General features: G+C 32.5%; 1 protein-coding gene across 3 annotated transcripts in view; it reads left to right on the forward strand.

Annotated features, from left to right (window-relative positions):
• Nucleotides 1-18,162, forward strand: part of USP25 (ubiquitin specific peptidase 25) — a 145,837-nt gene that overhangs the window by 115,842 nt on the left and 11,833 nt on the right. For 2 of the 3 annotated variants that reach the window (XM_033232183.1, XM_033232184.1), the window contains 3 exons: nucleotides 353-448; nucleotides 13,890-14,068; nucleotides 16,107-16,185. In XM_033232183.1, coding sequence (XP_033088074.1) covers nucleotides 353-448; nucleotides 13,890-14,068; nucleotides 16,107-16,185 — 354 coding nt within the window. The remainder of the gene's footprint in view (nucleotides 1-352; nucleotides 449-13,889; nucleotides 14,069-16,106; nucleotides 16,186-18,162) is intronic. The other variant, XM_033232185.1, reaches the window with a different exon arrangement.

Raw genomic sequence — 18,162 nt, forward strand, 5'->3', positions numbered from 1 at the left:
GAGGAAGAGGTACCTTTTTTAATTGATAAAAAAGGATGTTGCTTTTTCTAAATAGTTCACTCAGATGATAGCACATTTTAAAATTTGTTTGTCTAAAAGCAGGGTGCCTTTTTCAAATTCTGCAATTCAGAGAGGATGCCTTTTTGCAGTTTGCACAAAGGCACCATATGAGCCAGCTGTGCCCTGTATGGATGAGCTTAAAAGGTGCTTACATGTGTATTGGATTAAATTTGGTCTTAAAAATGCAACATTTGATTTATAAATATGGAAAACAAAGGAGTTTCAGCTTGCATGTAAATACATTATTTTAGTTTAAAAACTTTTTTTTAATGTTAACTATCTTCTGTGGCAGATCATGATGACACCGAACATGCAAGGTATTATCATGGCGATAGGTAAATCCAGGAATGTGTATGACAGGTGTGGCCCTGAAGCAGGGTTCTTTAAGGTACAATGAACATTTTCCTTTTCGTTTCTTTTCTTTTTCAAAATTAAACTTCTTAAAATATTTTATTTCTTTGAATTCAGTTTGGTTTTCTGTATAATTTCTCTTTTCCTATGGCCACCAGATGTCCTAGGGTTTTCTTTTATGTATTCATTAATCTAACACTGATTCTTTTTCTCTTAATCCAGGTAATTCAAGAAAAAAAATCTTTTTATTTGAGTCACTCTAATAGTGTCCTTTTGATTTGTCGGCAGAAATTTGAGTTGTGTTTTTTATTTGAAGGGAATGAGGACATTAATGAACAATAATAAGAACTGAGTAAATTGCCTTTGGTAATAGTTCATTTTATCTTCATTGTTCATATTATTGGTCAATATCATAATATTCTTTAATTTTATTATCATTAGGTACTAAATTGCTTTTTGTGTTTATAAAATGATTTAATTATATTGTTTTTATGTTTCCCCATAATTAATTTTTGATAAGCTAGTCAGTTCAAGACATGCGAGAACATCAGGCTGAACACTAGTCCATGATTTACCCACATCTTTTTCCCTCTAATATCAGAGCTTTACAATGTTTTGATTACAATTTTTTTGCTTTTACAGATTTGAAAGATGAAAATACCACGTATGTTCTGTCATTTTATTTATGTTAACCAAAAATCTTCAAGTTTTTCTTTTCACTCTTTTCAAACCCTTCTTAGTGGTTTTAAAAAGCAGGTTTTTTGAGGTACAATTTGCTACGGTAACCTATGCATTTCTTTTTGATATTAAAAATTAAAATTTTTCATTTTCTGTATTTTGGCATCATCCAACTTGATCTTTCAAAAACTGGTTCTTTTTTCACTGTTTCTTTCAGTATACAGTGCAAAACAAAAGCCTTGTACGCAGTAGTAGACATATCAATAAGCATTTTTGGATTTGTTAGGATTAAGGTAACTAACTCTCCTGATATGCCCAGGACTGAGGGGTTTCCTGGACTACAGGATTTAAAGTGCTAAACTGGGAAAGTTCTAAGCAAACTGGTCCCAGGACAAGTTGATCAGCCTATTTTGATCCCGTGAGAAAGGTTGAAAATCCACTGTTAAAAAAAGAAGAAAAGTACATTTTTTATACTTTCCTGTTTTAATACATTTTTTATAGTTTCTTGTTTTCTTACTGACTTCTTAATTTTTACAATTAGAAATTCATTCTTATGCCCAGATAGTCTACCTTTTCTTTTCTTAAAAAAACACAATACGTGTCCTCTAAAGTTTTTATTTCTTGTGGAAAAGTTATTTATGATTTACGGTGCCATTGTCATTTCTGACCAGGTTGGGTCTTTTTATGTTGAATTGGAAATCTCATTTTTATTAAATTAATATCTGCATATAAAGAATCACCTAACTGTATATATTGCAACAGTTACTAAGCCCCCAGTGGATAATGACTTTCAGTTATTTAATCTGTTTGGCATTAATTCATATCTTTAAATAGAATGCTTGGGTTTTTTATTCACAGTTACACATTACCTGTTGAATTTGCTTCTATGGAATATGAATGATGAGCTCTCTTTCTTTTCCTGCTTCACATACATACACTGAGAGACACAGCTCCCATCCCCCATACACACACACACGTGTAAAATCTTATAATTTTGATTATATCAGAATTCTGCATTTGTAGTATTACTATGTATGCTATATATGATTAAACTGTATTATAAATATTACTACTTTCCATTTTTCCCTCAACTTTCATTTTCCTTAAACGTAGTTTTTTTGTTTTTTGATTTGCTTCGTTTTTTATGTGCATTGCTGATTTAGTTTAAAGCTGTCCACTGCTTGTTTAAATCTCCTCTCATTCTGCCTTTATCAATTTTATCTTCTTAGGACATCTATTCTGGAGCTTTATGACCTGCCCTAATCTCTATTGGTTTTTCTTTTCTCCTGATCCATAACTAGTAACCTGAGATCTCCTTTCACCATCATGCTGGTGATTCCCTTTGCATCTATTCCTTTGTGTATTTTCTGTATTTCATATATTTTTCTTTTTTGGTTTGCTCTATGATTTTGATAGTAAAGCAAGAAAGTATGGGCAAGAATCAAGTTTGTGAAAGAGGGACAGAGTATTTTCTTAAGTAAGTTATGTTATATTGCAACTCTGTGCATAATCTCAATAAATACTGTAGTTAATAAACTTCAGTCAATCTGAGGTCAAAGTTTTCAAGTAGCTTTGGAGATGTTTGAGTCGAGTTTGATGTTTTACTCATAACATAAACTTGTGCTCTCTGTCAGATGTTAAAAATAATTACTACAGTATTTCTATTTCACTAACCATTCTCCTTACTATCCTGATACTCCCTTTCCTGCCTTTTTTTTTTTTTTTTTCCCCCGCTGGAAAAACACAAGAATAGCTGGAATGTACATTAGGAAGGAAGTAGTTTATAGGTTGATATTAGCAGCCAGACTGCCTTGGCCAACTGCTTTGTAGGTTTGATTTTGGGCAAAGTATTCAATCTTTGTATCTCAGTTTCCCAAGGTGTTAAATAACTATTTATTTTATTGAGTCATTGTGAGCTTTAAATAAATTCTATCAGTGTTATGCTTTTAAAGTAGTATCTGGTTGATAGTAAATGCTCGGAATTTAGCTGTTATTATTGTTAGTATTATCACGAAGTTTATCTTATGTGTCCAGTTCTGGTCCACATATAGTAGGAGATGAAAAATGAGAAAAATGAGTGTGCCATGTCTGTGTCAAGGACTTTTATTTGCTAATATAATTTTTTAAACTCATTTGTTAGAAATTGTCAGTACCATTTTGGAGTAACAAAATTAACAGTTTCATTTGGCTTAACCTAATAATTACTATCACAAAACCCTCTTTCTACCTTTTTATCTCTTTAGTGTGTGTATATGTTTATAAAATTTCTGAAGCTTTCGTACATTTTTACCTGTGATTGTGTAATATATATATGTATAACCCTATGGAAACATACATCAAGTTGTTTCTAATTAATGCATGTTTTTGGTAAAGGTACAAGCATTTGGACAACTCCAGCTGATAATATGTCACCCTAAAATTTTTTTCATATAAAAAATGAAAGTAATATATAAAAAATGCAGTTGTATTCAGTACTATAGAGGTGTCTAAAATAAAACTAACAATGACAGTCTCTGCCACTGCCCTATTGTAACCATTCTTAGTGCTGTGTATCTTGTTTTTTCTTTTTGTTTATAACAATGCACATATACAGAGACTTAAAATTTTTTTAATGTAGATTTTACTGTTCATAATATTTTGTAACTTATATCACTCAGAAATCTATTGTGGGCTTTCTTAAAGTTTAGACAATATCACATTATCTTTACTAGCTGTCTGCATACACACACACGTACACACACTCACACGTGTACACACACACAGTATTCTATGGTATAGATGTACACTCATTTCTTATATCTTACCCTCTTTATGGACATGTGTCCTATATTTTCTCCCAGTCTACCCTTTCTATTTGAATTAATTTAGAGTACCTTTTTTCTTAAACAGGTTTTAAAATAGTATGTTCCTTTTCCTATTGCTTGGATTTTTTTTTTTTTTTTTTTTGCCATATTAAAAGATCTACTCTAACCCAGAGTTATAGAAATTTTCCCACTATTTATTTAAAATACTTTTCTTAGTAAATTTTTATTTTGTAAATTCAAATGCTTACTATTTAACTCATTAGCATTTTATTTGGGCTTTCTGCGTTCTGTATTAAATGAATTTGGTGTATGTTTTTCTTTTTTGTGCTGTCTTTATCATGTTTGCAATTAGGGTTATGTTAGCTTTGGCAAATGAGTTTAAGAGCTTTCTTGTTTTTTTAATACTTCAATGTGTTAGCATAGGAATGATCTGTTCTGTAAGTTAGAACTCACTCGTAAGATCATATGAGCCTAGGGCCTTCTTGCGAGGTAGATCTTTTAACACATTTTTTGTTCATTCCACAGTTATTGGCATGTTTAAATATTCTACCTTTTTTTTTATTGATTCTGATCATCATCAACATTCAGTATTAATTCATAAAATATGTACACACCACAGAATCTAACATGGTGGCTGCTTCTGTCTTCCGGTTCCCCTCAATTAGATAAAGTATTTTTAAATTTTTGTTCTTTTTTGTGCTTAGTGTGTTATAAATTGAGGGAAGAGGTTTTTTGTGTGTTTGTTTGTTTTGTCTTGTTTTGTTTTGTTTGAGGCGAAGTCTCGCTCTGTCGCCCAGGCTGGATTGCAGTGGTGTGATCTCGGCTCACTGCAACCTCCGACTCCCAGATTCAAGCAATTCTCCTGCCTCAGCCTCCCGAGTAGCTGGGACTATAGAAGCCTGCTACCACACCCAGCTAATTTTTGTGTTTCTAGTAGAGACTGGTGTCACCACGTTGGCCAGGCTTGCCTCAAACTCCTGACCTTGTGATCCGCCTTCCTCGGCCTCCCAAAGTGCTGAGATTACAGGCGTGAGGCACCACGCCTGGTTGTGTTTTTTTTTTTTTCAATACCTCTTGTGTCCTGCCACATCCTGAAAAAATCTTGGTCAAGTTTATTTTACATTAGCTTTTTGGCTATGAAAGAAAGCTTTTTAACTCTGTGCCATTTAGGTACTTCTGAATATGGATTTCCTTATGTATTATGATTAGACCAACTTTTTAATACTCTAAATGTTTGCTAGTGATCAAAACGGCGATGCCACTATCAGCCTTGTTATATGAAACAGGTCTGAATAAGTAGACTTGCTAAAGTTTAACCTCCGAATTAGGAAGTTACCAACCAGTCACAGGAGCTCTTTCAGCCACAGGCCCTCCCACATGAGAGTCTGCCCTATAAGAATGCAGTATGAAAAGTTAATAGGCAAAGCAGATCTGGGGAAAAAAAAGAGCAAGAGGATGAGACTGGGCTATACTACACTAACTTGAGTCCTTCTCTCAAGTTAACTTTATTGGTTAAGACTAGTTTCTACTATAGAAAATCCCCAAGTAACAGTGGTTTACGGAGAGAAGATTCTGTTGTGTAAAAAATGAAATTCAGAAGAAAGCAATACAAAGTTACTATGATAAGCAAAAATAAAAGCCAGAAGATAAAAACAGAATATTTCCAAAGTACCGGTTGCTTGTATGTATGTGTAGAGGTGGGAGAGTCATATTATAATTACAATTACAGGATTAGTGTAGCTTTTTTCATTTATTTTAAAAGACATTAACATTTCTTTTTTTTGTAAATATTTTGTCAGTGTCTATTAGAGTACCCTTAGGGTTTATTGAAGTAATACTTTTGTATTATGAAAATTTTTTCTCAATAGTTGTTTCATTGCTTCATAATAATGGTCCCCACTTGACATAACTTTATCACCCTTTTTTACTTTTGAAATGTCTCTTAATCACTTTGTTTATTCAATAGATATAAAAATGTTTATTAGAATATAAAACATGCTGAAAAGTACAACTCAGTGAATTGTTTTTTGAATGATACTTTCCTTATTTACATGGCCTTTTAAGGAATATGAAGGGGAAGAAATATTTATCAACATAGTATTAATGAAATTGTGTTCCCTAAAAGTATACGCAGGCCTAAATCGTTAATGCAAAAAATACTTCTGCGTGCATCTTGTTAAATTCAAGTCAGTGGTCCAGTGTTTCCATGCTTAGCCGAAGAAGACTCTTTTCCTCTTGGTCATGTACATTTGTAGCCTGAGTTTTAGGTGCCTCATCTTTCAAGTCAGTTACACATCCTGCCTTTAGGCTCTCAGACTTGTACTTCGGACTCAGTGGGTTATCACAATGTGTGTTTACCCATGTGACCACCAACTAAGCCAACAGGTAGAACATCAGGAGTACTCCAGAAGTACCCTTTTTCCTCCTTCCCATCACTACAGTCTGTCCATACCCAAAAGTAGCCATTATCTGGACTTTTAACAATATACATTAGTTTTCTTGTTGACCTTTATACACTTGGCATCTTTTACTCTGGGTCCTTTTTGGTCTGGCTGCTTTTACTCAGCTGTGTGTTTGGAGCTTCATCCATGTTATACAGTTGTCATTTCTTCCCTCTCATAGTATTTTGTTTTATGACTATAATTTTTTTCTATCCTTCTCTTGATGGACATACTAAAAAGGTATTACCTGTTTATATGCACGGCATTGTCCTAAATCCAGTGGGTATAGCTGGGATAATGATGGACTGAGTTCCTACCTTAATGAACCTCATTTTCTGCTAGGGAAAGAAACATTAATTAGAGTTATTAATTAGTATGATAAAGAACCAGTTTAATGTGGAAAAAGAACATAAAATGAGAAAACAGAGCTAGTACCTAGAGGGCTTCCCAGAAAAAGCGACGTGTAAACTAGTAATACATAATCCAAAATGTAGAATGTAAATGTTTTTCTCTCACTTCCTAATTCTCACTCCATAGTGAGCATCTATTGATTGTTCCTTGTATATCCTAGAGAGATAGATGAGACTGACTTTGATTCAGACGTTCATCCTATATTTATAATATAAATAAAAGTAGAAGTATACTCTTTCTATTTGCTTCTTGCTCTTGAGTTTCTTTTTCGTATATATGTAATTATTCATATCAGGATTTGTAGATTTATCTCAGTATTTTTCCTTTGTTTCCTAGAGTGTATCAAAATTTATTTAAATGTTCTCCTAGAATAGGGTATGCATGTTACAACAAATTTGAAGAAAGATAGTACGTTTCCACCCACCATAGAGGCTGATGGGAGCAATATGTCAGCACACTGATAACTTATTCATACTCTAATTTAGGAAGCTCTGTCTCCTACTAACTGTTACCAGCAAGGTCTCTATGGTTAAGTCCTAGGTTTAAATCCTAGCATTATGATTTAATAATTGTGTGACCTCAGGCAATTTATTAAATTATCAGAACCAGTTTATTCACTTATATGAGGAGTTATCTTGAGAGTTAAATGAGATAATTCACGTGGAACTCATCAGGCAGTGTCTGTCACATAAAGAACACCCAAGTTGTTACCTATTCTTACTAAACTTATTAGCATTGTTGTTGCTGAATATTTGAGTAATTTTCAATATTGTGAACATTTTTGTGCATATGTTATTGAACACTTACATGAACATAACAGAGTTGACAAGTCAAAGTGCTTGCAGATTTTAAATACTAATATTATCAAATTGCCTACATATAGTTACATCAATTTGTTCTACTATTGATACTTGTCTAAAAGAAGACATTAAAAGTGTAATCCCATTTTTTAAAATATATTTCTTTGATCTTTGTGAGGGTCAGTTTTTTTTTCATAAGTATTTTGGCAATTGGTATTTATGTTGACTGTCATTCGTCTTTATATGTTTATTACATTGAGGTTTTTTTTTAGTTAAATGAACATTTGATCTTCTAAGACAATTGATTCATCTATAATTTGCAAATTATATTTTGTGGTTTATAATTTGTCTTCTAAATTTATTTTTTGTGTCTTACTATACATAATTTCTTAGATCTTACAAAATATAGCAACTTTTAAAAAATAGATTTGGGCCTGTGATCACTTTTAAAATTATGCAAAATTTTAATTCTGCTTTAATGGTTTTATAATACTTTTGTTTTGATTACTAGATAGAAGATTTTAGTTTTCTCTGAATAGAAAAATATCCAGATAGTCTAAACATAAAATATTGACTAATGCATACTTTTCACGCTGACTTGACACATACACTAAATCATGCATATACTAAATCCCTTATCAGGAATTTATACTTAATCATGTACTAAGTAGCTCTGACTGGGTCTCTATATTCCACTGATCTAATTTTCTGTTTTTGGACAATACACTGAATACAAATGATCTTATTATAGATCATTTGTAATACACTTTCACATTTTGTTAGAAGAATGCTTAGTAATTTTTGTTCTTTTATAAACAAGTTTGGAAAGTCTCATTTTTCTTATGATGATTTTTTAAAAGCAATTGCTACTTCCTTTCCAAATCCTTTTAGAATTATATTTTTGTGTTAATTTAACATGAAATAGATAATTTTTTTTTTTTTTTACTGTTTTGAGTCTTGCCCAAAAGGAACATGATATGCCTTTTCACTTTTATTGTCTTTTGTTGTGTTCTTCAGTAAGGTTTTACAGTTTTATTTCATAATGGTCTTATATCCTTTTGTTTAATTTATTCCTAGATAATTTTTTTTTGCCTTTTTAAATAGGGTCATTTACTTCCACTTTCTTTTTTTTTTTTAACCAGGTTATTGAAAGGGTCGGTGATGGGATAACTAATTAATTTTACATGCTTATGTGGTATTCAGTTAACTTTATTGAACTCTTTGTTTTCTAATGGTTTTTGCATTTTATTTTCTTGATTATTTCAGTAAACTGTCTCCCGATAATTATTTTCTATATCTTTTTTTCTTGTTTCATTTCTGATTTTATTGTGGTGATCAGAAATTTTTATCATATTCTCAATACTGAAATAATGGTAGTAGGCGCCTTGTCTAGTTTCTGATTTTAATGAGTATGTCTCCAGTGTTTTATTATGTACAATGTGTAGTTTTGGTTCCACTTTATGAATGTTAAAATGCTCTCAAATTACTAGATAAGGGTTTCCCACTAAACTGATTGGTATTGAAATTTAGAAATTTTATAATACATCTATTGAGATGCTGAACAGATTTCTCCTTAATTCTTAATACTTATAAACTCCTTAATTCTTAATACTTAAGGTCTTAACTTTGATCTACCTTTAAAAAAATTATTGTAAACATTTTTTGTTATATATATTTTTTGTACACCACACTGTTGGTTTACCAAAAGTGACTATGGATGTTGGCATCTGGGTACATAGACAAAATTGATCTATAGTTTCTTGCTTTGTATTTGTCAATTTTGGGGATACAAATTATACCAGCCTTGTATAACCATTAAGGAGGCTTCCTCTTATTTTTCAGGCCCTGTAGCAATTTAGGTATCACAGAAGTTATCTGGTCCTTGAAGATTTGACCTAACAGCCCAACTCTAAAACAATGTGGGCTTGATTGCTTTCGTGTTACCAGATTTCTCGAGCAAACTTTTAAGTTTTACAGAGTCTCTTCAGTTTTTCTGCCTCTGAAAGCAGTTCTGGTAGTTTATATTTTTCTAGATTCTTATCTGTTAGGATACTGTAAGTTTATCAACAAAGTTATATGTGTTATTCTTCAAGAAATTTTGAAACATTTTTTTTCTGTATTATCACCTTTCTTATTTCTACCAGTGAGTTTTCTTCCCCTCTTTGGTCTTCCTTCCAACTATATTCAAACTGGAGATATATATATTTAGAGAGAGAGAGAGAGAGTCTCACTCTGTCGCCTAGGCTAGCCTGCAGTGGCGTAGTATCGGCTCCCTGCAACCTCTGCCTCCCAGGTTCAAGTGATTCTCCTGCCTCAGCCTCCCAAGCAGCTGGGATTGCAGGCGCCTGCCACCATGCCCAGCTAATTTTGTTTGTTTGTTTGAGACGTAGTCTCTCACTATTGCCCAGGCTAGAGTGCAATGGCATGATCTCGGCTCACCACAACCTCTGCCTCCCGGGTTCAAGCAGTTCTCCTGCCTCAGCCTCCCAAGTAGCTGGGATTACAAGTGCGCACCACCACACCGGCTAATTTTTTCTATTTTTTAGTAGAGACAGGGTTTCACTATGTTGTCCAGGCTGGTCTCGAACTCCTGACCTCAGATGATCTGCCCACCTTGGCCTCCCAAAGTGCTGAGATTACAGGCGTGAACCACCATGACTGGCCTGGAAGTGTTTTTGACTAACAGCCCAATAGATTTTGATATCTGAGATTCCCATATTAGTACAGTTTTTTATTTCTTTGGCTCAAGAATAATTTAGAGCCATATTTTAAATTTTCTAAGTGTTTAGCTTGGAAGATAGCTCTGTTTATAATTCCTATTTGTATTACAGTGTGGTCAAAGAATATGGCCTGTAGTATTTCAGTCCTCTGGAATTTGAAGTAAGTTTTCTTCATTTCTTAGCACTGTCAGTTTTTTAAAAATAGCCCATAAGCATTTTAAAATACACATAAACTCTCTTAACCAACTTTATTTTAGAGATAAGAGCAGTCAGACTTAGAAGATTATGTGCCTTATTCTGTGTCACAATTAATTATAAATGACGTATCTAGCTTTTTGAATTTTAATTTCATCAGTTTCCCATTAGATTTAACTGCCTCCAGAATATAAATATTTGTATATTTGATATCTTCATATATATATAGAGAGAGAGAGAGCGTGTTTATATAAAAAATTAAGTCAATAAGTTATAAATTTAGAATATGGTTTTATAATATTATTTAGAAAAGTAGAGAAAAGTCTAGGTAGAATTTATTTCCATCTTTAGAACTGAACAAGGTCTCAAAAGCATGGCTTAAAACTAATTTTACTGAATAGGTCATCTGTAGGTAGATGGGGAATGAGCAAGAAAGGTTATCACACATAATGGAGAAGAAACGAAGGCATGTGTGCGTTTGTGACGAGACAAGCCTAACCTAGATAGAAGGGAGATCCTTGTTGCAGGGTGATAGGAAATAAGACTGAATAAATGGCATTGCGCCTGATTAAAGGTGTAGTGAAAAAAGTTAAAAAATGAAATACAAAGCAGTTCTGTCATCTAATGACTAGTGTCACATTTCATTTAGCAAATGCATGGTTATTTCATTGCAGTGTCTATGATAATTAACTTAAAATAATTAGCATAGGCTGCCAACAGGATTCTGAGGAGGTAATATGAGACAAATATAATGTTAACTTTACTCATAACGGCAGATTGTGTAGAATCCTGCTAAATATACCAGCGTGGAACATCTGTTGGGAATTTGGATAAATATGATTCCAGTATATTTTAGAAGCCATAAAATTTCTTAAGGAAGTGTATAAAAAATAATTAAGAAATGCATTTATGCTAGTAAAAATTTTTTTTGTGTGTTTGAAAAACAGCTTCTAGAAATTTAGAAGTTAATTTCTTAAAAAGGAAGTGTATAAAAATAGTTAAGAAATGCATTTATGCTGGTAAAAATGTTTTCTTGTGTGATTGAAAAATAGCTCCTAGAAATTTAGAAGTGTCTTTCTACCTCTGCTGATTTAAACACCTATATATTGAAAAATACTGTGACTTTGGCAATTTGCTTGTGAAAATTAGGAGAATCTTAAATTCAGCAAAATCAAGAAGTGAACATATAATCTTAGAGTATAAGAAGTTATTGTATATTTCAGTTCTATAATAGAAATCTGCTATTTATTAAAACAGCTTCTATTTGGAAAGTAGGTAGGGGATTGATGACCATTTGGTGGGATCATTCCACGTATGTAAACCTGCAATATTATTTTAAGAGACTCGCTACAAATTTGTTTTATTTTGCTCATGCTATTTTGGACTAAAGTATGATGAATGAAATATTTGAATATTCTAAAAGTCTGTTACAGGTTGAGCATCCCAAATCCAGAATTCAAAATCTGAAATATTGCAAAATCCAAAACATTTTGAGTGCCAACATGATACTGAAAGGAAATGTTCATTGGAGTATCATTGATTTTTGGATTCGGAATACTCAACTAGCATAATGCAAACATTTGAAAAAAATCTAAAATTGGAATCACTTCTAGTCCCAAGCATTTCAGATTAGCGACCTGTAGCCTGTGACAATCATTGTCTAAAGTTCGTATCAACAGGAACAGTAATTGAATTGTTAATGTTTAAATTTATTCTCAAATTCAGTATACTTTGATTATTTTGTATGTGCCCCCCCCTTTTTTTTCCAAATTTGGATAATAGGAAGATTTTTAATGAGTTCTAAGCAAAGCTTTTGTGTGCTAACTAGGCACACAGTGAGCATTGATAATCTTATATATTAAAATACAGTTGATATTTATGGCGTTATTTATTCACATAAGACTTTGGAATGACATGTATATCCTCAAAAAAAAAGTCAGTTTTTTTCAAGGGAAAAGTATTTTAGAATAATTTGTTTCCTTATTCTATTTATAATCTTAGGCTGCATAGAAAGAACATATTAGCCTTCCTTTTAATGAAGTATGATATTACGTAACTAGATTATTTCATTTAATGTTTATCAGTTATTTTTTCTCCCATCTGTAAAATACAGTAATGTAGGTCATAACATCTAGATGTCAAAGAATTACTTAAGAAAGGCATGCACTTTTTAAACTAAAAAGACTTTTTAATTGAATGGATTTTTTGTAATCTTGCCTGAAGCTCAAAATGTTTATGCTTATTAGAGCTAGAATTTACATGTAAATATAATATAAATGAATATGAAAAGCTTTATCTTAATCATATGGTCCTCTTGTACATAGCAATATTTGATGTGTAAGTCTATATATATTTCTATATGGTCAGATATTTTCTGGATTTTGCTTGTGTATTAAAACATGCATTAGTCTTTGTTATTTCCCCTTATTTGTATGAGATATTCTTGTTAAAGAAAAACTAAGTTTAAACCTCAAGGTAATAATAGTGATAATATATAACTGTTATTATTCTTACATTAATAAAATTTACATACTGTAAAAGCAATAAGTACTACTTTTTGTGATAATTATAACCCCAGGGCTTGATGTTGCATTCCTTATTTGTGGGCTATTCAGCTAAAAGTTAATTTCAATAATACGACTATGCATTTAAGAACAATTTTCTTTCAGATTTGAGTATTGTTGGGAGCTATATATCAACTCTAGAATTTTTTTATTCAAACTGATGCTTAGAAAGGTAAAACAGAATGGGAAAACTTGCCATCTCCATCTTATGATGTCTGTGAATAGACTTAGACTAGGCTCTGATAAATTTTACAAAATTACTCACATTGTAAGTTTAGACATATTATTTTACCACTGTCATGTGTGGAAACAAAAATAACATTTATATAGTGAAGGGATAAAGAAGGGCCTTTGTGGCCAGGCACAGCGGCTCACACCTGTAATCCCAGCACTTTGGGAGGCTGAGGCAGGCAGATGATGAAGTCAAGAGTTTGAGACTAGCCTGGCCAACATAGTGAAACCCCATCCCTACTAAAAATACAAAAAATTTAGTTGGGTATGGTGGCAGGTGCCTGTAATCCCAGCTACTTGGGAGGCTGAGGCAGGAGAATAGCTTGAACCTGGGAGGTGAAGGCTACAGTGAGCCAAGATCGCACCACTGCAATCCATCCCAGGGGATAGTACGAGACTTCATTTGAAAAAAAAAAAAAAAATTGAAGGAGCTCTGTGGTCAGTTATTCAGGAAATGCTTTGAGACTGTGGAACATGGGACTGTGTTCTTAGATGTACCGCCTTGTTTGTAATACTTTAAAAGCCAAAAAAAAAAAAAAAATTTAAATGCAAGAAGAATTAAACTTGTAATATTGAAGGATTTTTAGGTGTTTAAATAATTAACCAAAGTTGTGATTTTCATTGCTTTTTCCAGGCAATTAAGTTGGAATATGCAAGGTTAGTTAAGTTGGCCCAAGAAGACACCCCACCAGAAACTGATTATCGTTTACATCATGTCGTGGTCTACTTTATCCAGAACCAGACACCAAAGAAAATCATTGAGAAAACATTGCTAGAACAATTTGGAGACAGAAATTTGAGTTTTGATGAAAGGTAATTTAAAAATATAAAATTCTTATGCTAAAATTGTTCTTTTTTTCATGCAGATTCCCAGGATAATTTCTTGAGTATTTATTTTATATATGCATGGGCACATATTTTAATAAATACATAACAATTTGAACTCAATGTGAACAGTTGCTGGAGTCTGTGGCCTTTTGAAGTTTGAACTGAGAATAATTTAGATCATTTTAATAAATTTTAATTGTGAATCAACTAATCACTGCACTTACTACACTCAATATTTTAGAAACAAAAATGGGCTTCTCAACCTCTGTACTATATACATAGTTTAAATTAGATAAATCTTTGTTGTTGGGGCTGTCCTATGATTGTAGGATATTTAATAATATCCCTCATCTCTTTGTTAGATGACAGTAACAGCTCCCACGTTGTGGCGTACCAAAATATCTCCAGGTATTGCCAAATAACTCCTAGGGGAGCAAAATCACCCTTATTAGAGACTCACTGGAGAAAAGGTTTTAGTCTTGCAGATAAAATATAAACATTCTTTGACATAAAGAGGAGGCTTAGAAAGGTTAAATTAGATTCACGCAGAAACATTTTCTCTGGAAAGAGAAAATATTCTATAGAAATTTCTGTAGAATAGAGAAAATATTCTATAGAATATTTCCAGAGAATGTTTTCTCTGGATTATTAGTTTTATAAAGAATTATTCAGAAAGTCCTATAAAACTACTAATGTTAAAAATCACAATTTAATTAGAATGAATGGCACTAGGAAACAATTTTAGGGCCCATGTGAATAGAGTATTGAAAGTTATTTTCGTATATAAAAACATTGATGCTGTCTTGCAGTTCATTGTAATTTTAATTCTGAAATGATTATCCTTTTATGAATGTCTCAAAAATACTGAGTGAAAAGTGTGTAGCGAAGAATATGAGGGGAAGCAAAGCATCTGGATCAATCCTACCTTGCTACGTATGTGCTGTGAAATGTAGGATTCTGTGCATAATACAAATAAATAGTTGTGAACAATATCTGATAGATGGTTGATTGCTCAATGAATGTTGGCCACTACTATTTGTATTAGTAGCAGTATGGACATGATTTATTTTGATACATATGACTGCAGAGAGTCAGAAATAGGGTTGTTGGGCCGGGCGCGGTGGCTCAAGCCTGTAATCCCAGCACTTTGGGAGGCCGAGGCGGGCGGATCACAAGGTCAGGAGATCGAGACCATCCTGGCTAACACGGTGAAACCCCGTCTCTACTAAAAAGTACAAAAAACTAGCCAGGCGAGGTGGCGGGCGCCTGTAGTCCCAGCTTGCAGTGAGCTGAGATCCGGCCACTGCACTCCAGCCTGGGCGACAGAGCGAGACTCCGTCTCAAAAAAAAAAAAAAGAAATAGGGTTGTTGTGACCCTTGTTATTGGTACTATCAGTGTACTGAGTTCCATTGGATCTATGCTGTTTAATTTGGAGAAGATTATTTAATAGAGTAATCACATTGACTTTTCAATCTTTTGCAGTTATCTGACTATAACTAGTTAATCTGTTTTGATAACCTTGTGCTTGAAAGACAGAGTTACGCGCATGTGAATAAATAAATTTTCTAAGGATTTCTTTGTCACTGATTCAGATCATAAAATCCACTGGAATGTTTCCATTTTTACCTGAGATAATAGGCACATTTTAGACTCTTTCTTTTTAGTATTTAAGAGTAAATACCGTGGGGTAGGGGGAGAAGATGCAGTGTATTTTGAGCTTGGTTAATAGGTGCACATTATTTTTAAAAAGTTTCATTTTTTTCGTATGCAAACTGTGTTAGTTAAATGTAATTTAAAAGCCATATATCAATACAACACAGTAAATTTGAATTAGAGTTATTGCTCCTATCTTCTTTGTAATTCTCCAACATTGGTCCCAAAAATATTTTTCCCTTAAGGTTACTTAGAAGTTGTTTCTATAAAAAAGTATTGCTATTTTTGCTCAGTGTTTATGGCTTTTGCTTTTGATTTACAAATATGTATATACACACACACACACATATATATGTTTTTTTTTTTAAGGTGTCACAACATAATGAAAGTTGCTCAAGCCAAACTGGAAATGATAAAACCTGAAGAAGTAAACTTGGAGGAATATGAGGTAATGTGCTTTTTTAGAGGTTAAACTACAGGTTTAGGGATTCTGTAATTCACTGATACTCCTTTCATTTCAGCCCAACAGAAGTTGAATTTGTTATGAATGATGAGTAAAAAATTAAGTTTCCAGGTCAATGCTCAAGTAATTAATAATTTTATAAATGATTTTAGGATTAACATGATGTGATAGCATGTAGACTAAAATGTTTAAAATCAAAAAAGGAAGATTTTTGGTTTTCTATTTCAATACTAGTTGTCAACTACTTTTTAAATGAACTTTTCTAGCTTAAAAACGAAGTAAAAATACGTGGTTAATTTTGAAATCAACTTAGAAATTGCTGTTACATAATATTAACAAGTAATATTTATCAAGAGCCTACTATTTGCCAGGCATTTTTCTGTCTGTCTTTTTTTTTTTTTTTTTTTTTTTTGATAATGGAGTCTTGCTCTGTCGCCCAGGCTGGAGTGCAGTGGCGTGATCTCGGTTCACTATGCCAGGCATTTGTCTAAGCCCTTTACATGTATTAACTGATTTAATTCAGACAGTAACACTGTGAGGTAGGTAGTGTTCTTATTCCCATTTGACACACGAGAAAATAAGGCATAGAACAGTGAAGTAACCTGCCTAAGGTTTTCACAGCCACAAGTTCACAGCTTGGCTAGTAGAACCTACTTTAACTGTTGCACTACACTGTGCAATTACGCACTGTGGGCTGTAGTGTTTCTGTAGTGTTTCCTCACTTTAATTCATCAGATATATTTTGGGGAAGTTAGAGATTCATTGTAGTCACTATATGCCATATATATTTGTCGTTGTGAGACAGTGTTGTGTGTGAGAGAGCACTTACATAGGCACTTGTGCTTGTGGGATTTTTTTGTGCACAAAATTCTTTTTGTCAACTTTGGCTTTAAAATATTCTTTATTTTAATTGATGAATTCATACACCTAATATTTCTTCAAGTTTTTAAATTTAACCTTATACATTGTCTTTTTTAAGTTTACAAATCTAGTAAATTTTAAGTTGTTTTCTTGGGTGTGTTTGCTTAATATTTGGTTCCATTTACAAACTTAATTATGGCACTTTAGATTCCCTAAACAATTAGTGTAATTCACTACATAAAGAGAGGAGAGGAAAGATAGAGAAAACACTCATTATTGATGAAAACCTCAGCTAGTTTGGCATATAAAGTAACTACCTAATTCACTACAGAGTGTCTCTAAAAACAAAAATAAATAATAAAACTGCAGCAAATATATAGAATTGTGAGCATTGAAAGTTTAACATTTTTCTTATCAAAAACAAGGCAACGAAAATAAGTGAAAAGTAAAATATTGGAAAAGAGAAACAAAGACATCATTATTTGTAGTTTTTTTATCTTGAAATTCAAATAAAATCTACAACTGATTTATTAGAACTAGTAAGAGAGCTTTGCAACATGCAAACTTGTGTCAGATATCAATTTTATTCCCTTATGCCAGTAAAAAAAAAAAAAATGAGAAAATATAAAAGTGAGGCCATTTACAATAGTATCTGAAACTATGGAGTATATAGAAATGAATTTAACAAAAGATGCAGGTGACTTCTTTGGGGAAAATTATAATACTTATCGGGAGACATTAACAAAGACCTAAATAAATGGGAATACATATGGTATTTGGGAAACTTGATATTATTAATATATAGATACCACTTTTCCCCCAAATGCTTTATAAATTCAGTGTAGGCCGTATCAAAATTCTAGCAAGATATTTTATGGAGCTTGATAAGCCGACTGAAAAATGTTACGGAAATGTAAAGATCCCAGTCCACCTCCTATCTCTGACAAGCAAATTAGTGAACAGTAGAAAGACTTTTTAATAAATAGTTCTGGAAAATAAATAAAATTTGATTTCTTGTTCATTCCATATGCAAATATTCATTCCAGTTGTGAAAGGCTCCTGTGCAAAGCTGTTTAGAAGTCAACATAGGTAGAAGCCTAA

This window comes from Trachypithecus francoisi, unplaced genomic scaffold, assembly GCF_009764315.1.
Source record: "Trachypithecus francoisi isolate TF-2019V2 unplaced genomic scaffold, Tfra_2.0 Lachesis_group14, whole genome shotgun sequence".
Taxonomy (NCBI): domain Eukaryota; kingdom Metazoa; phylum Chordata; class Mammalia; order Primates; family Cercopithecidae; genus Trachypithecus; species Trachypithecus francoisi.